The 23,707-nt window shown below is 35.6% G+C and overlaps 5 protein-coding genes across 5 annotated transcripts; 3 read left to right on the forward strand and 2 right to left on the reverse strand.

The window, feature by feature from the left end:
* Positions 1 to 289: 289 nt before the first annotated feature.
* LOC110372162 (uncharacterized) lies at positions 290 to 3,839 on the forward strand. The gene is made up of 4 exons (XM_049844362.2): positions 290 to 498; positions 2,284 to 2,472; positions 3,024 to 3,177; positions 3,671 to 3,839. Exons 1-4 carry the CDS (start codon positions 412 to 414, stop codon positions 3,811 to 3,813), a joined length of 573 nt encoding a protein of 190 aa, XP_049700319.1. The 5' UTR covers positions 290 to 411; the 3' UTR covers positions 3,814 to 3,839.
* A 606-nt stretch (positions 3,840 to 4,445) lies between these two features.
* LOC110372161 (uncharacterized) lies at positions 4,446 to 7,771 on the reverse strand. Its single transcript, XM_064038714.1, has 5 exons — positions 7,668 to 7,771; positions 7,115 to 7,297; positions 6,033 to 6,221; positions 4,979 to 5,198; positions 4,446 to 4,678 (listed from the first exon to the last, which is right to left on the reverse strand). Exons 2-5 carry the CDS (start codon positions 7,238 to 7,240, stop codon positions 4,599 to 4,601), a joined length of 615 nt encoding a protein of 204 aa, XP_063894784.1. The 5' UTR covers positions 7,241 to 7,297; positions 7,668 to 7,771; the 3' UTR covers positions 4,446 to 4,598.
* Positions 7,772 to 10,949: 3,178 nt separating this feature from the next.
* Positions 10,950 to 15,618, reverse strand: LOC110372109 (uncharacterized). The gene is made up of 5 exons (XM_064038669.1): positions 15,484 to 15,618; positions 14,979 to 15,157; positions 13,969 to 14,151; positions 12,911 to 13,130; positions 10,950 to 11,330 (listed from the first exon to the last, which is right to left on the reverse strand). Exons 2-5 carry the CDS (start codon positions 15,093 to 15,095, stop codon positions 11,251 to 11,253), a joined length of 600 nt encoding a protein of 199 aa, XP_063894739.1. The 5' UTR covers positions 15,096 to 15,157; positions 15,484 to 15,618; the 3' UTR covers positions 10,950 to 11,250.
* Positions 15,619 to 16,786: 1,168 nt separating this feature from the next.
* LOC110372159 (uncharacterized) lies at positions 16,787 to 19,253 on the forward strand. The gene is made up of 4 exons (XM_021328722.3): positions 16,787 to 17,308; positions 17,778 to 17,954; positions 18,481 to 18,658; positions 19,032 to 19,253. The coding sequence occupies exons 1-4, from the start codon at positions 17,222 to 17,224 to the stop codon at positions 19,244 to 19,246; spliced, it is 657 nt and encodes a 218-aa protein (XP_021184397.3). The 5' UTR covers positions 16,787 to 17,221; the 3' UTR covers positions 19,247 to 19,253.
* A 945-nt stretch (positions 19,254 to 20,198) lies between these two features.
* On the forward strand, positions 20,199 to 22,045 carry LOC110372160 (uncharacterized). The gene is made up of 4 exons (XM_064038622.1): positions 20,199 to 20,410; positions 20,810 to 20,983; positions 21,244 to 21,424; positions 21,794 to 22,045. The coding sequence occupies exons 1-4, from the start codon at positions 20,324 to 20,326 to the stop codon at positions 21,991 to 21,993; spliced, it is 642 nt and encodes a 213-aa protein (XP_063894692.1). The 5' UTR covers positions 20,199 to 20,323; the 3' UTR covers positions 21,994 to 22,045.
* The last annotated feature ends 1,662 nt before the right edge of the window (positions 22,046 to 23,707 follow it).

A 23,707-nucleotide genomic window follows, 5' to 3' on the forward strand; every position in this document is an offset into this window, starting at 1 on the left:
AGCTACTCTATTCAGCAATGTATAATAACAAGTTCTTATTGAATTGAAGATCTTGTTCTTCTACTAAATCCAGCCCGTAGTTTCATCCTGCACTCCGAAGAAAATTATTTCACCTACACTATTTCTGTTCCTTCATCTTGTAGTAATCAAGTCTTTCACAATAAACAGACACGGGAGCATTACAATAAGTATCTTAAGTACAAATGAGATTTCATCTTCAAGCCACACCATGGCAACCATTTATTAATCCCATCGCTCTGATACCGCCAACCCTATGTCTAGTCCTATCGTATCATTCGTCGTTCCCCACAGTGTAGTCCTAACGTTGCATTTCGTACAATCGTTACACTAAATGTTCAAGTGTAGTGTACCATGTTCAAGTGTTTCTAACTGTGATAATTAATATTAATTATGTTGATAGAAATCCCGGAGCTCAGGAGATGTTGCTTCTGCTTGCCGCTCAGACGTGGCATCCTAGTTTTTGGATATCTTAGTTTGGTTAGTGTTGTGTCTTTAACTTTTTGATGTACATAATAATCATTCGTTCCTACATTTTCTGTTTAACTGCATCTTTTTAGCTATTTGAACGAATGCCTAGCTATAGTTAATTTTTGCATAATTTATACTTACGGTAGATTCCCAAAGTTACTTACCTATGCATATTTTAGTCACTTGATTCAACAGATTAAGCTCTGCGTGGTCAGACAGAGGATGCCTACCAATTTATACGTATAGATGTCATGCGGGAATTTGGAATCGTTGCAGGATGCAGGATGCTTATGCAATATGGTTGAGAGGTTACTTCTTGGTTTCATTTACATTTTTGATTGAGAAGGACATACATATGTACCTACATTGAATCTCGCTGGAATACTTTATATCGATCTAGCACATACAAAAATTGAAGTAGCAAATATTTGTAATCGTAAAAAAGAAATCTTAATCTGCGAATTTATAGAAAAGCAAGTGATTTCATTTTTTATTTCACTTTTTCTGCCGCATACTCGTACAGCTTTAGAAATTTTAATCTTATTGCTGTATTTTTCTGTCTCTTTACATCGTGATATTTTCTACACTCCTATATGTAGTAGTAACTGTTTGGATGAACATCTGACTCTCCAGTGCATACAGACAGGACAGGTCACTTACACGCTTAATATTCACAGATTAGCATCAACATGACCTTAAACTTACTTGATCGTGCTATTTACCTAATTACGTCGGTAATCCCATCTGTTCTGTCTGATCTGTGAGCTCCTTATCTTGGGAACTCGTTAGGAGATGAGTTATGGTTTCCTGGATATCTGTGATAAGAATAGATCTAGCTGTTATAATATTGCATGCATCGGAAGTTAATAAGCATTTCTTATTTTGGAAAAATATCCACCTCTAAATATGTAGTATCTGTTTTTTGTCTAAGTTTCACAAATTAATCCATCTAGAACTCTACATCTCTACAAACTACAAGACTCCCGAAGGGTTTAATTTTATTATTTTTTCAGTGTAATTTGTTCGACCATCTATTAAAATGCCACTTATTAAAATCGTAAAATTTCTATGAGGATTCCCCAGTTTTTAACAGATCTCACCTCGGTCACATTCATGTACTACACGGGTTTTCTCAAACGATTCAAGAAGTCCAATCTAAATTGGAATGTCCCATGTTTTGATTGAAAGCTATCATCATTACTACTTGCTCCACGCTTGAACTGATAATAATTAACATTTCCTTCAATAACTGTTATTGTTTGTTTACTAATAAGTTGAAGCTTCCTTGAAGTAATAAGAGATAACTTATCGGAATATTGTTCAATTCCCACATAATTGCTAGCTGTGTGAGAAGTAAACAATATGAGTTATTTCTTAATGAGATGTAAATATTTGTTTGATTGATAATGACCATCTACGGGCACAGTTGAATTTCATTGTAATTAAATTAAGTAGGTATCAAAATAAAAAATCTTTAGAATAGAATTAGTTCAGTGAAGCCCGCCATGGCCAAAACCCGCCGCGACCCTGATACATAAAGGGCTTAGGAAGGAACATGGTGGGTTTTAGTCAGTAAGAATCTAACACTCCCTCATGCTGCATTCACAGCTTGGGTCATTTGATGATATCCAGTAATAAAAGAGAAAATACACATTTTCATCAATGGATTGTGCCTACCTGCCACACGACACCAACCTTTAATTTAACTTATCTTTACCCAGAGACTATCGACAAGATTATCCTGTTGTTCTCATTATAATCCATTACTAAACCCAATTCTTCTTACATTTCCAGCTAGTGACTTGTCTCTTCGGGATCCTGCAACTAGTACTATGGCTGTTCTACCGCGACTTCGAGAGCACGTTCTCCACCACCGCGGCGCTGTACCGAGGCGTCATCATGGAAGCACAGCTGTGCGTCATCTTTATACTGTACGCGTTGGATATCATCTTCCATGTTATTCTCATTGTTGGGGCTCATTTGGTGAGTTGTTCCGGATTTTATTTTAGTTTTCGTTTAAGTATCAAAAATCAAGTAGTGTATCAAGACTCACGGTTGCAACTTACGTTTGTTTCGTGTATCCTGAATTACGAATTTATTTATTCGCTTGAAATATGGTTACAATTAGGTCTTAAAATACAATGATGTTTCTTCAATTCATATCTCGCCTTGCCTGTTTTGCCACGTTACAATATGCCCTGGGTTGTCATGATTGTTGACCAGATACTTAAGTATCCGTTCTATATCGTCATTGTAAATTTTACCATCGTCCTTACAATTACGAGGCAAAGGAGAGGAGGCACTAAGTATAAACAGCCAAAAAGGTGCGTCATAAATCTCCTAGGAATTTCTTAACCTTGTTACTTACCGGGGATATTGTTGCATCACTTCTTCATCCACAAACACATAGGAAGTGGTGAAGGGTGATTGTTTTGGGGGCTTTCTTTTCTAATTATAGACCTTGAAAAAGTACTGTTTTGCAGCAAATTTTGAATTTGAGTATCAACTGTAATTTCTTTCCTTACGATTTCCAGAAGCGTCGCCGTCTCCTCCGAGTATACTACTACTATGAGCTGACGACCATGGTGGCTACCTTCATCGTGGTGGTGATCACGTACATAGACCTCGACCGATTCCCGCGGTGGAACTTCGTTGTCACTGAGTTCGCGTTGGCTTTCACTGGCTTTGGTAATGTAACCGATTTCTTTTACCTATGTCTTTGTGTAATTCAAAGATGTGTCCATGTACTAGTTCTTTTAACGAAGTTATCTTATAAGTCAATTCCTAGTTTTGAGTTACAAAATCTAAAGAAAAGTAATATGGGATATGTAATCCATGACTGCAATTTTGAATGTTCCATATTATTTAATGAATGTAGCCATCAGGTAAATATCGGAAACAGAGTGGGGTTTAAAAATTCTATATTATTCCGAACGGCTGTCTTATTGTCTTATAACAATCCCATTTAGAAGCCGGTAGAAGAGTTTCAGAAATCTGGGTCACCAAGAATGGCTTCCGAGCGTTTTTATTAATGGTTTAAATTAATTATTTGGAAGATTTAGTGCATTTCACTTCAAGGGAAATTTAATACATTTAATAAACCACTGGCAATAGGGTCTCCTATCGTCTTCAATACAGTGGAAAGCATCTGATACTATTCTAATACCACATCCCTTCACAGTGTTACAGATATACCTCCTCCTCCTGGTGAGGAGTGAGCTGAAGAAGGACCGCTACCAGGAGGGCCGGTCCAGCTACACCAACCACATCGCCGAGGTGTTCATAGACCCGCCTCTACGGCGACAGTGGAGGGCTATATTGTAGTACTAATAAATCAAGGTTATATTTCATATATTTTTTTATTTTTTTTTCCATCTAATTCAGGGTTTTTCAAAATGGGGTTCACCAACCCCTGTGAGTCTGCAGTAGGTCAGTTTGTAGAGTGTAAGCATATTATGAAATTGTGTAGTGAACTCGGCGAGACGAGTGGTACCTAATTGTTGGGTGGCAAAGCTACAAAAAGTTTAAGAAACCCTAAGAATTTAAGAAATCTAATTGAAAGATTTTTGTATTCTTTGTTAAAAAATACGTAAAAAATTACCTAACTGTTTCCAACTGATATGACTGTTCAAGCTAAGCTTCGACTTTTAATAAAGAACTGTAGAAATGTTCTTTCGGTAAGGATAAATTAATTACAGTCAAAAGTTTCTGTTTTTAGGTGTGGTGTATTCTCCACTAAACTCAGGTCAAATCACTCTTTCACTCTAAGGTTGGCTGTAAGAGAACCCAACACTGGGTTAAGCTGGCCGTTGTACATAATCTCTCTGTTTTCAGTGTGTCAAATGTATTTATGTGTGCAATAAAGAATAATAATACTTAGTCATATTAATTAAACAAATATTAACTTACAATAATATCGTTTATTTCATAAGAATAATCACTACTTAGTTATTATTTTAGAGAAAATAATAAATAAACTTAACTTTAATTACATTGTATGCTTACTAACAAAAACAGTTAATTAACTACTAATGACTTCCATATATCAAGTTGCGAAGTTGGCAGAACTTCGATTCGTAGGTTGGCAAGATATCGATGTTGGTGGAGCACTAAACCGTTGCACAGTCGTCATTATCTTGGTACCTCTTGATCAGTTTCTTCACGAAACGAATCAGCAGCATTTCCAGACCTTAAAAGAAAATAACATTAATTATTTGAGACACTAAGAACACAATATTCTATAGGTCAATCCTCTTTTGCTAGGTAGCTTAGTCATAGTGCGTGGGTCAACACTTGAACATAGACATTTATAAAAGGAACTTTTGTGTTTGGCCGTTCCTTTTTGTATGACTTTAACTTCACTGACTTATGTACGGCACTGTGGCTACAAACTAGGTATAGATAAATGGGGAGAATTTAACAATGAAAGCGTGAGCCTTTCACGAGATTCTTGAATTGAATAAATTGTATGTATATTTGCTGTACTTACAAACATCAATAATAGCCGTAAAAAGGAAAATCTTCGAATCATCTTCAACGACAACTGGGAACATATCTAGCAGGTCATCGAAATGATAAGTCAAGTAGATCTCGACCGCAAAATGTCCGTAGTTATAGCCCAGCACCAAATATGAGGACACACATACTATGTATATGGTAACTGTTATAATACAGTACCGGTAATAGTGTGTGTAAAGTTCTGCACTTTTCTGCAAAAGAAAATAAACTTTATGAGTGGTGGAGTAAGTTGCTTTAAATGGGTTGAAGTAGTATGGTATAGTATAAATGTATATGTGATTAAGATTCGATTGTTAACATTTATGTAGCTTAAAATAACAAAAAAAGAAGAAAAAATCTGCTGAGGAAAGTAAATCTACTCAGGGTCTATGAAAAAAATAGATAGATCTCAGAATCGAAACTAAAGACCGTCTCACATTGTGTACTATTGCAACGTCTTCAAAAATCAAATTTTCTCAAAAATTTCTCACATTTGGAAGGAAAAATGGATTAAAATGACTAAAGACTGGGTTCATAAATAAATATGGCATCATATTATGCCACAGGATACATACAATAATGAGAGTTAATTAATGTGCTGTCTAATCATTGTTAGTGCTATTTAAACGCGTAATATCAAGGTTCTGAAAATTATGTAATTAAGCGCAATATTTCCAGGACAAATGTGGGCTTTTAACAATGTTAGGTAACTTTATGGTATACCATAAAGTTACTGTATGGTATACCACACTGGATTATAATCCAGTATGAATGAGAAATGCACCATTTTAAGTTTGGCAACGTCAACCATTTTTAACAGGCACCGCCGTGGCTTGTCCTTTGCCTCTAAAAATTTTGTATTATTGTTAGAAAATACGATAACCGTCTTTACGGATAGTCAGAAGCCAGTAAGCCTGACAACCAGTCTACGTAGGCGTATTACCCCAACATAGTTGGGAAAAAGCTCGGGAGATGATAATGATTTTCCCTACGTAATGTGAACCTACTTTAAGCTAACAGAAATAAATGAATGATTAAAATATTACCTTAAATCCAGCCACTATGAATGTGATCAGCATCCCAAATTCTATAAGTTGTGAAATAATGGCTGGTATTTCAAACACCAACATGTAAGGGGATTCGCCATAATGTGGGGACTTCTCATCTGTGAAGTATGAAGCCATCGTGGCTAAGGTCGCTATGGATATTATGGATGTCCAGAATATTGATACCAACTGTAATTAATAAAGAGGATTTATTAATAGTTAAATTAATATAAGTATATCTCTGTTACTCGGAGATAGTGTTACCTACTTCAGAATAGTTACTTTTCATAACCAATTTTCAGTAGTTTCGGGTACAAACAAACAAAATTATTGAATTCATATTATATTAAAAGAAAAGACTAGTAGGTATTTTATCGTGTTTTGTCACTGTGTATCAGGTTCAGTTTTATCTGCACTTTTATTTAAGCTGTTACTGAACAAAAGGAAAGTATATCCTATCTATCTATATTACATATAATTTAAACCTATTTGTTTATTAAAATAACATGTCTGCCTTATATAATTAATAATGTTCCGTGTAAAGATGTCGAAGTTTATCAATCGCAGACATAATCTGAACGTGCAAAATATCGCGATTGTTTTTCGAACTGTCTTTCTTTAATAGATTATCAACTTTATCACGAAAGCATAAGGTTTATTTTAGAGATTTTAGTGGCTTGATATGTTATATACTAACTGCCTCGTTGGTCTAGCTGTCGCAAGTGCGGCTGCTGAGCACGAGGTCTCGGGTTCGATTCCCGAGTCGGGCCGAAATCGCTTTGTGGGTTTTAGAAGACTTTCACAAAGCAGCCCGGAGCCTGGAAATTGGTGATTGATACACCCGTGCATCGGAGAGCACGTAAATGTCGGTCCTGCGCCTGATCTCTCTCTGGTCGTGTCGGATTGCCGTCCCATCGGGTTATGAGAGTGAAGGAATAGGGAGTGCACCTGTGTCTGCGCAAATGCTTGTGCACTATAATATGTCCTGCGCAATTGGCTGATCTCCTTAAATGAGAACAGCCGCCGTAGCCGATAATCGGCTAGGAGGACATCATCATCATCATGTTATATACTAAACTTACCAATCGCAACATAGCCCAAACTATTAGCCAGCATCTGATATTAGAGAAAGGCGAGCCCTCGTCGACTGACTGTCTTGACTTAGTGACCTCATACATCACTGGAGGTCTTAGCTTTGGGGAATACATCTTCGAAAATTAGCTTTTCAAAACCTGATGAAATGGTTAAATGATGTGTGGTAGTTCCTGAAAAAAAGGTTTTTATTATTGCTTTAAAATCTATATTCAGTTCCGGATATCCTATTAGTAGCTCAATATTTCTAGGCTTTATACTTTATCTTTTTAGACACTTTCTTTGATAAAGCTTTTGGTCTAGTTATTACACAGTGTCATCGTAGTTAAATGATTTTGTAAATAATTGAGGAGATTACCAATCAATAGGATTGTAGCCTTTTAGATTTTAAATGATTTCATTTTTACAATACCGAAGTTTTAACACTGTGAAATAAAAGTATCAATTTAATTTATCGATGTATCATTTTTAGTACCTACGTAAACCAAACCTTAAGAAACAAATATGAAAAAAAAAAAACAAGCTTACACAATAAATATTTACCTCGACACGAAAGCGTAGATAACTTTATCGCTTGTTTAGTCAAACAAAATTAAAAAAAAACTACAGATAGTTAACACGTCTAACTGTGACACGGGAGTAATCAACACTGCTTAATAAGTTCGCTAATTACATCGCATTTATATACATAACACTTGTTTACTATTCAGTAACAACAATTTTGTTAGCGGAGATAAAGTGCTCTTCTTGAAATTCCCAATTTAGTACATAACAAAAACATATTTTTTCATTAATTTAAAACGGGAACATGACCTAGGGATTTTCATGGGATAGTCCAATTGTTATAAATAGGAAGAGCTAGTCCAAAGGAGGATTAATAATAAAAGTTAAGCAACGCTTTGCGCGGTCAGTCTGTGGATGGGTTCATAACGAGTTCTTCCGTGTTTCGTACGGCACTATAGGTCCCGGCTGTTATTTTAACATCTTTGGCAGTCGGAAACCAATAAGTCTGAAAAAAAAATTACCGAGGGGTATTGGGTTGCCCGTTTAAGTAGATTGAGGAGGTCAGATGGACACTATGGACAGTCATCATCCTCCGAGCCTTTTTTCGCAACTATGTTGGGGTCGGCTTCAAATTCAGATGGACAGTCGCTACTTGTAAAACACTGGTACTCAACTGCATCCGGTAAGACTGGAAGCCAACCCCAACATACTTAGTTGGGAAAGATGATGAGACCACTTTTTACAATAATTCCTGGGAGTTGGGAAAAGGAAAGACACACTTGGATAAATATTTTCTATCGAAAAAATGCATAGGTACTTTTTAACGATTTATGAATGTTTCGATGGCCTCTACAGTTGGCACTGAAGAGTATAATTTCAGTAACTTTGCGACCTACGCTAGCTACGCGACACCACGCAGCGTATGCGACGCCGACCCTTCCTGGGCCGTAGTGATAGTTTATAATTATTTATTTATTACTTTGTAACTTATAGGTACTGTTTTATATGATACATGTATATGTGTATTTTCTACGGGTCCCAGTCTCCTGAAATAAAGGAGTAAATAGGTAGGTAGGTAATTGAGCCGCATAAGGCTACATTATCCTTGAAGTGCTTACTCGCTTTTCATCACTTCGTGGCACATGACTGTGTCAAAGACGAAAGTTTATCAGCATGAAGTACGAGAGCTCTTTCGTTTGTTAAGTAAGAAAAGTAGAGGAATAACTAAGTGATTCAACCTACACATGTAGGTACAAGGTTTCAAACAAATTCTTAGAGAATAACGTCCTAACGGATGCAGGTCGCCTCCAACAGTATCTGTGGAAATCAAAGGGGGAGGCCTATGTTCAGCAGTGGACGTCCTATGGCTGAGATGATGATGAACGTCCTATTTGCATATAAATAACGAATGCTATGAATAACGCGTCTTGCAGATACAACAGCCTATAGGTTCAGCCGTTCTTAATCAAAAATACAGAGTAGTTTTTAATGGAAATGTAATTGAAGAGAGATTGCGGATATTCCGCTCGGCTTTTACTTGATCGTGAACGTACACATGCGTCTACACGTGTTTACTCACACATCGAATGCATACAAAACATTTAGCCCCATTAAACTATTTGTCGTTTGCAAACATGTAATTATTTATTGAATTCAAATAATAAAAAAAATATGCAACAAATTCAGTAGGTATAAATTGGAATAAAAAAATATACAATGTGTCCCGGGCATAAGTGACCGCCCGAAATTTTTTGAATATTTGTACAAAATTAAGGATAATTTCTTTTATATTTTTGAAAAAAATCATTAAAAAAAATTATTGTCAGGCCTGTTAATAACAGGCTTTGCTCTTTTTTTACCGAGGAGGAGTCAATTTCAACTGACTGTATTTTTGCATTTGTTTGAAATAGCAGCAAACATTGTTCTGAGCTATTGTAGGAAATATCATGTAGTTTATTAATAAATTAAAAGAAAGTGATATTAAGGGGGCATTTATTGGACTTATTTTGGAAAAACTGAAAAAAAGGCGTTATTTTCTTTGAATTTTTATTTTCTTTTTTTTTCTAACAAATGTTTTATTACATTTTTGTTATGTTTGATGAATGAATGATTTTTTGACATGAATTTTAATTGATAAACTATGATGTCGGCTAGTCAATAAAGAAAAAAGAATTTAAAAAGATGTAAAAACTTAGGAAATATCTTAAAAAAACTGCAGCACGTCACAGTATTTACTAAAAATCATTAAAAAAAAACAACGGCGGTAAGTCCCAAATAAAAAGGAAATTATCCTTAATTTTGTACAAATATTCAAAAAATTTCGGGCGGTCACTTATCCCCGGGACACATTGTATATTTAATCAAATATGTGTTATATTTTGTGTGAAGTTATATTAGTGTGTTATATTAGTGAAGTTATATTTTGGTTTTTTATTTGTGGTTTTTCATTAATTAAGCTTTAAGCTCGGGCTTGCTGTTGCTCTCTGCAAGCTTGAGGCACCACTACCTTTATTTGGAATCCATACATAGTGCACTCACATTCCTATCTGATTTATGACATTGTCTGAACTTCAAAATAGATCTCGATCCTGCATTAGTTTCAGCATTTTCAGTTGGGTGACGCCGAAAGTAATGTAATCACCCACTTATATTATACTTAAGTATTGAACGAGCAGTTTTCCCGCGGTTTCAACCGCACCCCGAAGGAACTCCTGCCCGTACCCGGATAAAATATAACCTGTGTTTCTCGGGAATAGTGTATTTATCTAAAACGAAAGATTTTTTTTAAATCGGATCAGTACCTAGTTTCGGGTACAAATAAAACAAAAATGATTCCTCTCCATATTATTAGTATAGATATAGTAATAGTATCTATTATAGTTTTACATAGAGTATTAAGTATACATAGATTAGAATAGACGAGTGTAACAAATTATTGTGTGGTTTACGTGTGTTCCACTATCTATAACTATATACCCAACTTTAAAACTCGTGCTAAATTACATTCTATGCTTGAAGATTTTCTGACACCCTTTTATCTACATTAGCTTTTACATAGTTAGCTTTATGAAGTTGGTAAATTAAGTAGCTTTTATACTTCTCTGTGTTATATTATTGTGTGTAGTGTTGATTATGTACTATCAACCAATAACATGCACCTATGAATTCCCAAAAAGGGGAGTTGTTAAGACAGTTGCACTTTTTTCCACAGAGTGGGTGAAACTGCATGTCTTTTGTTGATGGTAAATATACTCATAAATATCTCTTTGTTTTATAGAATTAGGGACTCTTGCGTCGAACCAACAAAAAAATTTAACAAAGTTTGCTTGCAATAACCTTATTTATTTGATTACCATATTCCTAAAGTAGTTTTAAGTAGACATTATAACATGATACATAAATCGTAACTACTAATACCTAATTATTTTTGGGTGCAAATAAAAATACTTAATCTAGGCATGTAGGTATACATACATTATCATTTAATTACTTCTTAATTTTTAATATTGGTACAATACCTAAGCTTAACATCAACATTAATTAAATAAGTACTAATTAACGACTTTTACTTGAAGGCTAATAATATTCAGAAGTCTTGGTCTCAATATTATTTTTAGAAGAATTAAACAGTTTCCGCGTCGTTGTCCTCCTCGTATCTTATAACCATTTTCTTCACAAGACGAATGAGCAGAACTTCCAGCACTGAAAGGAAGAAAAAACAAATGAAGTACTCAAACAATATTATAGATAGTTCAACTCAGATTTGCGCACGGTCCTATGTGTGCGTCGGCTTGTAATTATACAACTTTCATTCGTGTGACAGTGACGTCGCCCGATCATGACGTGTTCTTATCGCTTTTTGTTATGGGTACAGTCGTTTACGAAAATGTCTAGTTCTTCACGGAGAAATTATTAAGGAGTTAAGTAAAGCGTGGTGGCCTAGTGGGCAAAGAACCAACCTCTCGAGTATGAGGGCGCGGGTTCGATTCCAGGTCAGGCAAGTACCAATGCAACTTTTCTAAAGTTTGTATGTACTTTCTAGGTATATCTTAGACACCAATGACTGTGTTTCGGATGGCACGTTAAACTGTAGGTCCCGGCTGTCATTGAACATCCTTGGCAGTCGTTACGGGTAGTCAGAAGCCAGTAAGTCTGACACCAGTCTAACCAAGGGGTATCGGGTTGCCCGGGTAACCGGGTTGAGGAGGTCAGATAGGCAGTCGCTTCTTGTAAAGCACTGGTACTCAGCTGAATCCGGTTAGACTGGAAGCCGACCCCAACATAGTTTGGGAACAAGGCTCGGAGGATGATGATGAGGATGATGAAGTAAAGCGTTTCAAAAAATGAAACAACATTCAAAGCTTTTTATTATTATTAAATATGGTTTTTCTTTATTTTCTCATACGTCTTTTCAAATTGAAATTGACAGCATCTAAGAAATAAATGAGGTGTAATATCTAAGATGAATTAAATACTCCTTACATATTTTCTAGCTCGGGGTACGCAGACAATAAATAAAAGTGTGGACTAAGAATGTAAAAAGAGGTATAATCTAGTATAATAATGTAAACAAAATGTGTGGGGAATTTTAAAAAATTAAATTGCTTCGCATAATGTCGACCAAAATCAGACGGAAATAATGAAACTCATAAATGAACGTTTAAGTCAAATTGATGAAGGGATGTGGGGTAATACTTGTCGACATGTACTTACAAAAGAAAAAAGAAGAATACTATACACATTTTGACATGGAGTCAGAATTTATAATTCACCTTGGAGAGTAGGGAATCCGAAAATTCATCATTTGAATTTTCAAGTAGCGATTCATAATCATTATAAATAAATAAACATTAAATTACGTAATAACTGTTTTTCTTTAAACACCCGTATACAACCCCTAAATAACTGTATTGTACCCGACTGTACCTCTTGTCACGTACACAAAGTCACTGTATATGTACAAGGGTTACCCACACATAAGGCCGCGCGCACGACTGAATTGAACTTACTATAACACTTGCTAATACCGTCGTATTAAAGTCTATTACTCTATTCTTGCAAGTTTTTTTTTCAATATATCTGAAATTATTAAAACTCAATGATTGATTTAGAAACTGAAAGTCTAGAGTAGGATCAATATTACAAAAATGTTGTACCTACAATATTATTTAAATAGGGTAAAGACAAGGACAATTCAATGAATCTGTTTAAAAAAAAAATATGTGTTTTAGGCTGCACAGTAAACTAACTACTTAATACAAAGGTAATTCAAAAATACTTACAAATATCGATTGCCGAAACAACGAAGAAAGGTTTTCCTAGATCTCTGATTATGTACCCGAAGATCTGGCAAAAGTCCGCAATGTGGTATGTAAGGTACACCTCGGCGAAATAGTGGCCCGAATCATAGCCTAGTACCATTATAAGTACCACTACAGCAATATATATACCGAATGTCACTAAACAGTAGCGGTAGTACGCGCGGTAGAGCTCCACTCTTTTCTGAAAAGAAAATAAAGAATGTAAGTTAAAAAAGGTCTTGAGAAAGGAGTATCCTCCTTTTTAGGAGTTACACAGTGTAAATTATATTTAAATATCATCATCCTCCTGTCACTTATCCTAGTTTATATTTGTGGTCGGCGCATCATATCTTCTTCTATACTTCTTTGCCTTACATCATCTTACAGGTTCATTTTTTCCAGTCCTACGATCTTACTTTAACCGATTCACAATTTTTGGTGGCCGCCCATCCCTATACATATCATAACTTCTATTTAACCAGGAGAACAAAATATGCTATCATAATAATTTGCTTAGCACGGCTAAACATAGCTGACCTAAAAGGCCTCTAGCCCACTGTAAAGCTACCATGAACTAATTTTCAGCGATAATTTAAAACCTTGACATTACCCGTTTCATTTATATCACTCAACAGCATTAACAACGATTAGAGAGGGCATTAATATTAATAAATCTTATTATACCACACTTCCGGTATCCTGTCGATTACACGACTCATACACATTATCATACCATATTTTTATTTTAGTAACTATCTATCCCGTATTTTTGTGTTTTATTCTTTATAATCATACTAGCGGATTACCGCGGTTTCACCCACGTCTCCTGTAAACTGAATTTGTATAATATACAGGTGAAAATACTTTATAGCTTTCCTTGATAAATGGGCTATCTGACGCTGGAAGAATTTTTCAAATCAGTCCAGGAGTCCCTGAGATTAACACGTACAAAAAAACTCTGTGGCTCTATAATATTACTACAGATATACTTCAGCCTTATACTTAATTGTGTAATCTAACTAAACAAAAATATAGTTTACCTTAAATCCAGCGACTATGAATGTGACAATCATCATTACTTCCACAACTTGTATAGCAATAGAAATGAATTCCTGAGGTATTAAATACTTGGTGTCTATGTAATACCGTTCCTTTTTATCCTCGTTGCCAATAGTCCATACAGTCGACATGATTATCAAACCAGTCCATAATAATGAGAATACCTGTAATATAAAAAAAAAAAACTTTTGTTTTTAACAATGTGAGTAAATATGTTATTGACTGTCATTGAACATCCTTTTCAGTCGTTACGGGTAGTCAGAAGCCAGTAAGTCTGACGCCAGTCTAACCAAGGGGTATCGAGTTGTCGCAGTCGCTCCTTGTAAAGCACTGGTACTCTGCTTAATCCGGTTAGACTGAAAGCCGACTCCAACATAGTTGGGAAAAGGCTCGGAAGATGATGAAGTAAATATGTTATAGGAATAAACTACGAAGGCGTTTGTTCAGGACTGTAGATTAAAAGTATGTAGGGGAGTTTGTTCCAGAATTCCTTCTTCGTATATTTACACAAGAAATTGAAAGTTAAAAAGTAATTCTGGGGTCATCTCATTGTTTTGATAATTTAAGTTATATTTAAAAAAAACGCTGTGCTAGTTTTGGATGGATATCAGATTATTTCTTCAATTATCTCTCTATTTATTAGTGGTAAACATATAAAACCCATTAAGTAAGTTCTATTTATATTTTACGAATAGAGAGACAGAAGCAACTGTGGAATTTGTTTAATCATCATCATCATCATCTGCCTAGCCTTTTCCCAACTATGTTGGGGTCGGCTTCCAGTCTAACCGGATGCAGCTGAGTACCAGGGTTTTAGAAGGAGCGACTGCCTATCTGACCTCCTCAACCCAGTTACCTGGGCAACCCGATACCCCTTGGTAAGACTGGTTGTCAGACTTTCTGGCTTCTGACTACCCGTAACGACTACCAAAGATGTTTAAATGGCATTTAATTTGTTTAATAACGTGTAGTATTAATAATTTACACTTACCAATCGAAGGAAACCCCAAGCCAGTAAGAAGTATCTAATATTCAAACATGGGTTGCCCTCGTCAGCTGATTTGCTTTCAATATAGGAACCTGCGGGTCTGATCTTTGGGGAATACATTTTCAAAATGTCTGTCTAAATCCGATGAGCTTGAAACAATAACCAAATTACGATGGTAATCGCTGAAAAAGGAAAAAAAATGTAAGAAATAAAGTTACTAAAAAGACTGGAATTGTTTTATTTTTTGCTGAAGTGGATCTCTAGGTACGTTTTTAATTTGACTATTCATCGAGTATTATAAAACTAACGTTGTAAATTACACATTTGCTAAAGTAGTGTGTTTTTGATTTGACTGATTATCGGAGTATTATAAAACTATCATGCTAAAAAATGGAGATAAATTGTGGGGAAATATGCAATAGTTATTAATTTGAAATATCCAGTAAGTAAAAAAATCATTCGACACATTACCACTTAAGTTCGACACATTAAATTGAAAAAATCTTACCTTATCACAAAACCGCTTTATCACTATAAAGTAGGTATAATGTAGTATACGTCTAACTGCCACTCTGAACTAATCAGCACTGTATAATTATCTCGACAATTACGTACAATTTATATACATTATACATGTTTACTATCCAGTAGCGACCATTTTTTTTTAATGGAGATAAGTAAGCTTTCTGAAATTCCCGTTTGGGAAATGTTATATGTTGTGGACTTTTCATGAGATAATCCAGACAAAATAATAGCAACATACTGCTACTTTCGAAAGATTGAAGCTCTACCTATATTATGATGGTTAATAAATTGAAAAGTCTTTAAAGCAATTAAGATTATGGTAAGCAGCATTCTTTGTACTTCTTTTGAATATTATGGTAAGAATTTATCACAACCGACTATAGATGCTTTTTACTCAACCGAAAACGCTGAGGTGATTGACGTTGATCTCAGAATCCTGCGACTGCACTGCTTGAGTAGACATATACTTTAATACATTGCGAGGTATTCCGAATCAAGTAAACATGCAAATTGTTTCTAAATTCTTTAAAGTTATTGCTACCCAAAACTTTTTATAACTAAGGGACTTTCCCCTACGAATTAGCACATCTACGTTACGCACTGCGTTTGGTTGTGTCTTATGATCTTACCTATAGCTAAGTGTACGGTGTACCTACTTCTACGGCTGCACGGGTAGTAGTTTTATGACCTAGCCCACGCAGTAAACGTATGCGATTGTATCCGAACCTTTAAATAGGCGCTTCCTCTCACAATCTTGCAGACCAGGCTATTCTTAGCTATGTAGTGTCCTGTAGACCGAATGCTTGACATAATTTGTTTTTGTGTTACAACTGGAATGTGAAACCCTGTCACACTGGAAGTGGTAGATTATTCAATGCATTAGTCGTACATGTAGATTTTTTTTGAGATGCTAAATATTCTCACTTCTTCCAGTATGGGTGCAGCGAGATGGATTGTCAGACTTTTGAACCGATCGTTTTTGTAGTAGCCAAGGTATAGCGTAGCTAGCACTACGGACTAACTGGGTAACGTCAGTATCTATTCCCTCCGGGGCTGCGGGATTGTTCAAAAAAGTCGCCGCGGTCCTGGTATATTAAAGGCCTAAAAAGGAACATGGGTTTTAGTCAGAAAGAGTATGACACTCCCTCACGGTGTTAACCCATACAAGAGGAGTCATTTGATGATTTCAGATAAAAAGTAGCTATTGCATAGGAATCAGACTTAGCGTAGCCGTCATCAGCCCTTTACTCATATCTTACACTGTCACTTGAAATACAATAAAGATGATTATGATTATGGCGGACGGCCGTAAACGTCTTAAATGCGCGGGCGCGGCAATCCGCAGGCCCACGGTTAATAGCTACCGTCTGGACAGAGGCGTACAATTTAGACCACGCTAGAGAACACTCGAGTCTGTTTTGTTTTTGTAAATTACGTTACTTAGAAGTCTACAGCTGACCCCAAAAAAGTGAAGTTCTGTAAAGAGTGTTTTTTGCGAATTTCCTGTTTTTGTCTGGAATAATTTCTTTGAGCTCTCCAGCCATATTTCACCGTAACGTCATCGGAAAAGAAGGAAAAAGTATAAATTGTTTTGTGAGAGTGAGATCTAATTTGAAAATCAGGAAAATTCCAAGAAGCAAAACGGCCTTGTTATCAATTATTAGAAGAAGAAACAAGTGGTGTGATAGTTTGTTATTCGGAAAGCTGCTGTAGTGAACAAAATGAGTGTAGAACTGCCATTGTGTACAAGATGCTGTTTGTGCTTCCCGCTGCGATTCGGTTTGATTGTGTGGGGATATCTGCGACTGGTGAGTCATTCATTACTATAACTATGATTCTGTCTATACTGTCAGTCGTTTCTAAGTATCAATTTTTTCATGTTACTTTGTCGTGCGTCTTGCATTCCTTTGATGAGAAAACGGATTACCAATTTGTAGTTGGTGCTCTGGTTAAACAACTTTGCAGTTTTGAAGTCAGCCGTTTGTTGTCTAATGTATTAGTATACTCTCCTTAGATTTTGACTGTGGTGTATATAGTCACTTGTACCTACAGGCTTATTTAGAGTGGCCAAGTTATTTGATTAGGCTTGCAGCGCTTTTACACTATCGGAATTTCCGCGCGGTTTTTCCATACGCGCTACGGCAAATAATTGACAACTACCGGTTCAAATGATAACAACAGCTGGAATTGCGGAAACATCCCGACAAACATCGCTAGTGTGAAGGCGCTCAATACTACCTTAGCTGCTATAAAACACTTGAACATTTTAACTTTCAGGTAATATCAGCTCTAGTGCTGGTAGTGGCAGAAAGAGCTTTTTCGAAGACTTTAACATTAACTAAAACGGAATCAGAAGTAATCTACACAGTTTATGTGGTTTTGCTCGGGATACTTATAGTATTTACACTGGCAGACATTATAGTCAACATACTATTTGTTATTGGGGGACATAGGGTGAGTATGAGTACGAATAAATAAGTCATCAGCCTTTTTTATCGTCCCACTGCTGGCCGACTCCTCTCACACAGTGGAGGATTGAGCGTTAATCACCACGCTTGCTCAATGCGGGTCCTTACAGTCCAGGTTCCTCGAGATGTTTTCCTTCACCATTAATCAGCCATTGATTATGAATGCTATAGATAATTATACTGACTATTAGAACACACAAAGGAATAGTAATTAGTATTACTAGTTATAGCTTCTGGTATATCGATATCAGTTGACCCCAAACATGTTGGTTTTATAAACAACACTAGATACAGAGTTATTCAAGACTCTGATATGAAAATCTCTCTGTTGTTGTTTTTATTACATTAATTTAGAAATGAAGAGCAATTTTCTTTTGTTAAGATGGGTTTTGTGAAGGTCACTTAAATAACCTGTTCAAGTAGAATTTGTGGGACCATTTATCAGCCTCAAGTTAATCAACTTCTTTATTGCCAAAGTAAAAAAGCCAGTATATCAATCTTTTATTTTCTAGAAAGTTCTAAAGCTCCTCAGGGCCTACTACATTTACAGCATCGTCTTATGGATCAAAACAACATTGGCAGGCCTGGCTCTGATTGGTTACACCTTTTACTGGTTCTTCTTGGAAGAGATCGATGAATTTCGCGTTTGGGTCTTAGTAGTCGACGTAAGCACTTTTTTGGGACAAATGTGTAAGTTCACCCATATTTTAATCACCCAGATTTTTTGTCTTTATACATTCATTCTTCTCTGCTTAACTGTTCTATCGTTCTGAATGTTTCTTCTAAATCTAAATCCAGTGTAGTAGTCTTTCCTGTTTTTGTGAATCATCCTTTTCAGAATCATGTTGAATCAGCAATTTACGCTCTTCTATTCTATTTAATCGTCATTGTGTCACCTAAGCTTTTAAATATTGTTCCTTTTTGTAATTTTAATTGCTGTACTCTATTTATCTAATCCTCTTGGTCCACATAATGTGTCGTTTTGTCTTCAACTAGCTGACTCTTTCTATACGTAAAATCAGTATTTTTTAAATCTTTCTAAATAGAATTCACTTATTTCCAGTAATACAAGCCTACGTAATACTACTAATACGAAGCCAGATCATTAAGCTGAAGAGAATCTTTGCATTCAGGTTTATCAAGAACGCCATGGACTGTGAATGTGCTATGGAGTCTGATGAAGATGCCGATGAGATGAATGGTGGAAAATGTAGCAAGTTCAGTGAGGTTAAGGACACGGCTGAATGCATCTGCTGTGATAAGAATACTAATGATTAGTTGTATAGTTTTGTATGCACTCAGTTTTTGTAAGGTAAATTAAATAATTTATATTGATGATGGTTTTTCATTGGCTAAAAGTTATAACATTAATTTCAAAACATTCCCCTGAAATTATTAGTTAGAAGTGATGAAGCATGGATAACCTTCATGGTGATATATTTTTCTTTGTATTGGATAGATAGGTCATAGCTTAGTATAACATAGTACGTAGTCATTTAACCAGATGCTGATAAAAAGTTACTTATAAGTAAATTTTTAAATATGTATAACTAAACAACCTGTTTAATACATAACCTTATGACAGAATCAAATAAATGTGGCTCAGTAAATCCTTAGAATCAAACTGGAACCAGGGCAAAACCAGGAAAAAAGGATACCCCTTGAATATGAAGAATTTCTTGAATAGAATTCTAAGATACAACGAGCCGAGCAATTTGATCATAAACGGTTTCCCGAAACGATTCAGATTCAAGATGATTCCATGGTCTTGAGGAAAGAGTATGATGTACATTGTACGTTACTTAACAACTCTAAAATGCTCTTGAATTACCGAGGACTTATAAAAGTGACTCAACTTTTTGTCTGACTAGTCTTAAAGGTGAATTGTGTTCGTGAACATGGCAAAATGACTGTTGCTGCGTGAATTGTATGCCGCTTGTTGTAAAACAATTGACAATCAATTGTGTCTCGCGTATATCCGCGCTCCGGTATGCAACGGGTTCAATATAAAAAATAATGCAGCTTGTTTTTTAAAATAACTTAGTACCTAATCAAGTCCCAAATAAACAGGGTATTCCAGCAAATAGATAAAACCAAATTGAAAAAAATATTTTTGTTGACAACGCCAAGGCCGGAATAATATAATTTACATCGGGTTCTACTAATCTGCTATCATTTGTTTTTGTTATTAAACACATCAAGCGTATATATAAAACGTAACTCGCTTTCCTGATTATAAATCCAATTAACTATTGACCTGAACTGTCGTGTTGAGTTTATTTCTATTTGTATTTATAAAGTCAAAAAAGTGTCGCGGTATTTTTAGGTAGTGTGAAATAAAGAGAAATAATAAAAATGCGTGTAGAATTACCAGTGTTGACAAGATGTTGTATGTGCTTTCCTCTTCGGTATGGGTTACTTGTGTGGGGGTATGTCAGATTGGTAAGTATGCTATAATAAATAAAAAATAATTTAGTGCATGTAATATGGTCTAAAATTCAATTTCAATCTTTGGACTTATATTTTTTTCAAATATTTTTCCCCCTAAAATATTACTTCTAACTTTCTTTCTTTTCTTCCTGCCATTTTCGGACCGATATACGTCTTTACATGCACACTTGATCCACAAATGTTGTCTCATTCATGCATAGAGAGTATAGAATTGCTATTTTATGTTATTTATTAAGAAAAACAAAAATGCTATGATGAAGACTTAACTTCTACACTCAGCTCACTAAACTTCACTCAAAGTCTAGACATAACAATTTTCTAAATCGTTCTATCATTCAATATACCTATTGAAAAACGAACATTTCATGATTTTTTTCTCTTTTTTTTCAGTGTATAGGTCTGTTGCTTCTAACCAGCGTCACGTCAGGTTTCATAGAAGTGCTGACCTCCGAACCGAAACCTGATGAAAATAGAGCCGTGTTTCTATCAGTTATAGGAACTATCGTAGTGTTGACATTCAATGATGTTGTACTAAATGCCTTGTTTATCGTCGGAGGACATACGGTGAGCAAAGAAAATAGCTAAGTTTAGGTTACCTACCGCATCAAAATATGGGATTACTAAGATTGATCCCAACCTTTCTTATGAATATATCTTTTATCAAAAGTGATTGAAAAATTCTCATCGGTTTACATTTTACATGGTTACATTTTTTAAGTACTTTAAGTCTTTGATATTTTAAAATTCAATAATGTCAGGGATATTATGGTTTCTTCCCTGATCTCTAAAAACGTTATGTAATTTTATTTTCCCTTTTTTTTCAGAAAAACGTGAGATTATTAAGAGCCTATTATATCTACAGCATTACACTCTGGGTTCTTATGATAGTATTGTACACCTTTTTCACTGGACAGACTTTCAATTTCTACCGTAAATTTGAAGAAGACAAAATGCTTTACTTATGCATCGCCGTAATGGACATCATTATTTATTTTGGGCATATCGGTAAGTAGACGAACATACGAACATTGTGGCTTACTACTTATAACCCTATATAACAGAACTGACGACTTCAAATAAGATGAGGCTCCCAATTCGATTATATTTTTGTTCGTACCTTATGCAGTGTAGGTTTTGTCACGACCTTTTCGATCTAGTACTTATTATGTAGGTGTAGTGTTATAGTGTTATCCTACCTTGCTTACAAGCATAACGTGCCATCATGCCACACTACCTCACAGTTTCCCGCCAACCAACCATAGCCTAGTTGCACCATCCGCCTCTATGCACTAACGAGATGACAGATGTCGATGATATACCCGAGCAGGTAAAACCTTATGTCAAACTATGCCTAATGCCTTTCTTCTTTTTCAGTGATACAACTTTACTCTATCCTGCTAATAAGGAGTGAGATAGTTAAACTAACCAACAACTGCGAGTTCAGGTTCGTGAACAATGCTGCACAACTTGAGATGCAGTATGAAATAGATGGAGTTAAAGTTATTTGTGATGGTGGAAATACAACTGTTGAAGACAGCTGCAAAATGACACAGGAAAATGATACACAACAGTAAAATAATTAAGTTATTTGATAGTGACAAATGTGATATTAGGATATTTTGTAAATAAATCTAAGTATATTTATGACTTTCTTATTTTTTGACCCTATGAACTCACTATATTAATCATCATCATCCTCCGAATCTTTTCCCAACTACGTTGGGGTCGGCTTCCAGTCTAACCGGATTCAGCTGAGTACCAGTGCTTTACAAGAAGCGACTGCCTATCTGACCTCCTCAACCCAGTTACCCGGGCAACCTGATACCCCTTGGTTAGACTTGTGTAAGACTTACTGGCTTCTGACTACCCATAACGACTGCCAAGGATATTCAATGACAGCCGGGACCTACAGTTTAACGTGCCATCCGAAACACAGTCAGTGGTGTCTAATATATACTTAGAAAGTACATACAAACTTAGAAAAGTTGTATTGGTACTTGCCTGACCTGGGATCGAACCCGCACCCTCATACTTGAGAGTTTGGTCCTTTACCCACTAGGCCACCACGACTTACTAACGCACTATAGTAATGGTTACCTGATATCCTTAGTATTCATTATTGGTTCTAAAGAAAACGAATAGGTAGTCTTGTGACCTAAAACTTCTTGCTTCTTGCATGGGAAACGCAACTTGATAATGAAGAAGAAAAAAATATAAGTGATAAAATAAGCATAAGCACATAACTTGAATATTTCTTGGTGTGAGGAAAACGTCGTGCATGCACACTTCTGGACGATGAGTCATTGAATGGTTTGTATAGTAAAGTGTAAGTGATAGTATAAGTAAGTATAGTTATCCAAAGAGAAGAGAGTTAGAGAAGATCGAAAAAAAGCTGTACAGATTAAAAGGCAATATTATTAGAAGTTTAGTAAGAGTTAATATTGGCTTTTAGTGGCTTCAGGCTTTAGGCGAAATCTATGGAGAAAACATTAAAGACTCTTATAACTCTGAAGTCAACTATTTCATGTCTCGTGCATACGCAAGATTCTTACCTTATGCAGCTGAGTACCAGTGGAGCGTATACTTAGAACGACTGCATAACTGATCTACTCAACCTAGTTTAACTTTAAACTAGATACCTTATTGCTAAGACTAGTTGTCAGACTTTCTAGCTTCTGACTACCCGTACAACTATCAAAGATGTTGAAATGTTAGCCGAGACCAATTCAACGTGCCTTCCGAGACACGTAAATAGTCTCCCATCCACCAGACAACACCAAATACTGGACACACCGTACCAACCAGTCTAAAATTTTATGATCGGTCGATCTAAGCGGCTGTGGCAATCCTTCCTGCAAATGGATAAAACCTAATAATAACTATATGTTTGTTGACAACGCCAAGGCTGCAATAATATTATTTACATCTAGTTCTGTTAATCTACTAGTATCATTTGTTTATGCAGCGTTTATAAAACATTGTGCATCGCTTCCTTGATTAAGAATACAACTAACTGTCGAGCTTCATTATCACGTTTCTAGTTTATTTCTATACTTTGTGCCACAATAATAATTTTAAATTTTTTAAATAGATGTCTATATAAGGTCTCATTACAATAAATGGGCAAAGCTTTACAGTAGGTACGTCTAACGAAAGAAATCATAGATTTTTTTTTATCGTTACCAATATCTCTAGTAGGCACATTTTCATTAGCTGTTTGTTTTCTTCGTTTATGTAAAGCCATTTTTTTATTTTCACCATTGTCTTTATAGCGGTGGTCTGTCTGAG

The sequence above is a fragment of the Helicoverpa armigera genome, chromosome 16, assembly GCF_030705265.1.
Source record: "Helicoverpa armigera isolate CAAS_96S chromosome 16, ASM3070526v1, whole genome shotgun sequence".
Taxonomy (NCBI): Eukaryota; Metazoa; Arthropoda; class Insecta; order Lepidoptera; family Noctuidae; genus Helicoverpa; species Helicoverpa armigera.

Coding starts and splice junctions, on each gene's coding strand:
- LOC110372161 (XM_064038714.1), bottom strand. CDS start 7,240: ATGTATTCCCCAAAGCTAAGACCTCCAGTGATGTATGAGGTCACTAAG. Junction 5,199..6,032: donor TCATAGTGGCTGGATTTAAG/GTAATATTTTAA, acceptor TTTCTTTTGCAG/AAAAGTGCAGAACTTTACAC. Junction 4,679..4,978: donor TACGGCTATTATTGATGTTT/GTAAGTACAGCA, acceptor TTTTCTTTTAAG/GTCTGGAAATGCTGCTGATT.
- LOC110372109 (XM_064038669.1), bottom strand. CDS start 15,095: ATGTATTCCCCAAAGATCAGACCCGCAGGTTCCTATATTGAAAGCAAA. Junction 14,152..14,978: donor CTTGGGGTTTCCTTCGATTG/GTAAGTGTAAAT, acceptor TTTATATTACAG/GTATTCTCATTATTATGGAC. Junction 11,331..12,910: donor TGTTTCGGCAATCGATATTT/GTAAGTATTTTT, acceptor TCTTCCTTTCAG/TGCTGGAAGTTCTGCTCATT.
- LOC110372162 (XM_049844362.2), top strand. CDS start 412: ATGTTGATAGAAATCCCGGAGCTCAGGAGATGTTGCTTCTGCTTGCCG. Junction 499..2,283: donor TTTTTGGATATCTTAGTTTG/GTTAGTGTTGTG, acceptor TTACATTTCCAG/CTAGTGACTTGTCTCTTCGG. Junction 3,178..3,670: donor GTTGGCTTTCACTGGCTTTG/GTAATGTAACCG, acceptor ATCCCTTCACAG/TGTTACAGATATACCTCCTC.
- LOC110372160 (XM_064038622.1), top strand. CDS start 20,324: ATGCGTGTAGAATTACCAGTGTTGACAAGATGTTGTATGTGCTTTCCT. Junction 20,411..20,809: donor TGTGGGGGTATGTCAGATTG/GTAAGTATGCTA, acceptor CTTTTTTTTCAG/TGTATAGGTCTGTTGCTTCT. Junction 20,984..21,243: donor TTATCGTCGGAGGACATACG/GTGAGCAAAGAA, acceptor CTTTTTTTTCAG/AAAAACGTGAGATTATTAAG.
- LOC110372159 (XM_021328722.3), top strand. CDS start 17,222: ATGAGTGTAGAACTGCCATTGTGTACAAGATGCTGTTTGTGCTTCCCG. Junction 17,309..17,777: donor TGTGGGGATATCTGCGACTG/GTGAGTCATTCA, acceptor TTTAACTTTCAG/GTAATATCAGCTCTAGTGCT. Junction 18,659..19,031: donor CACTTTTTTGGGACAAATGT/GTAAGTTCACCC, acceptor ACTTATTTCCAG/TAATACAAGCCTACGTAATA.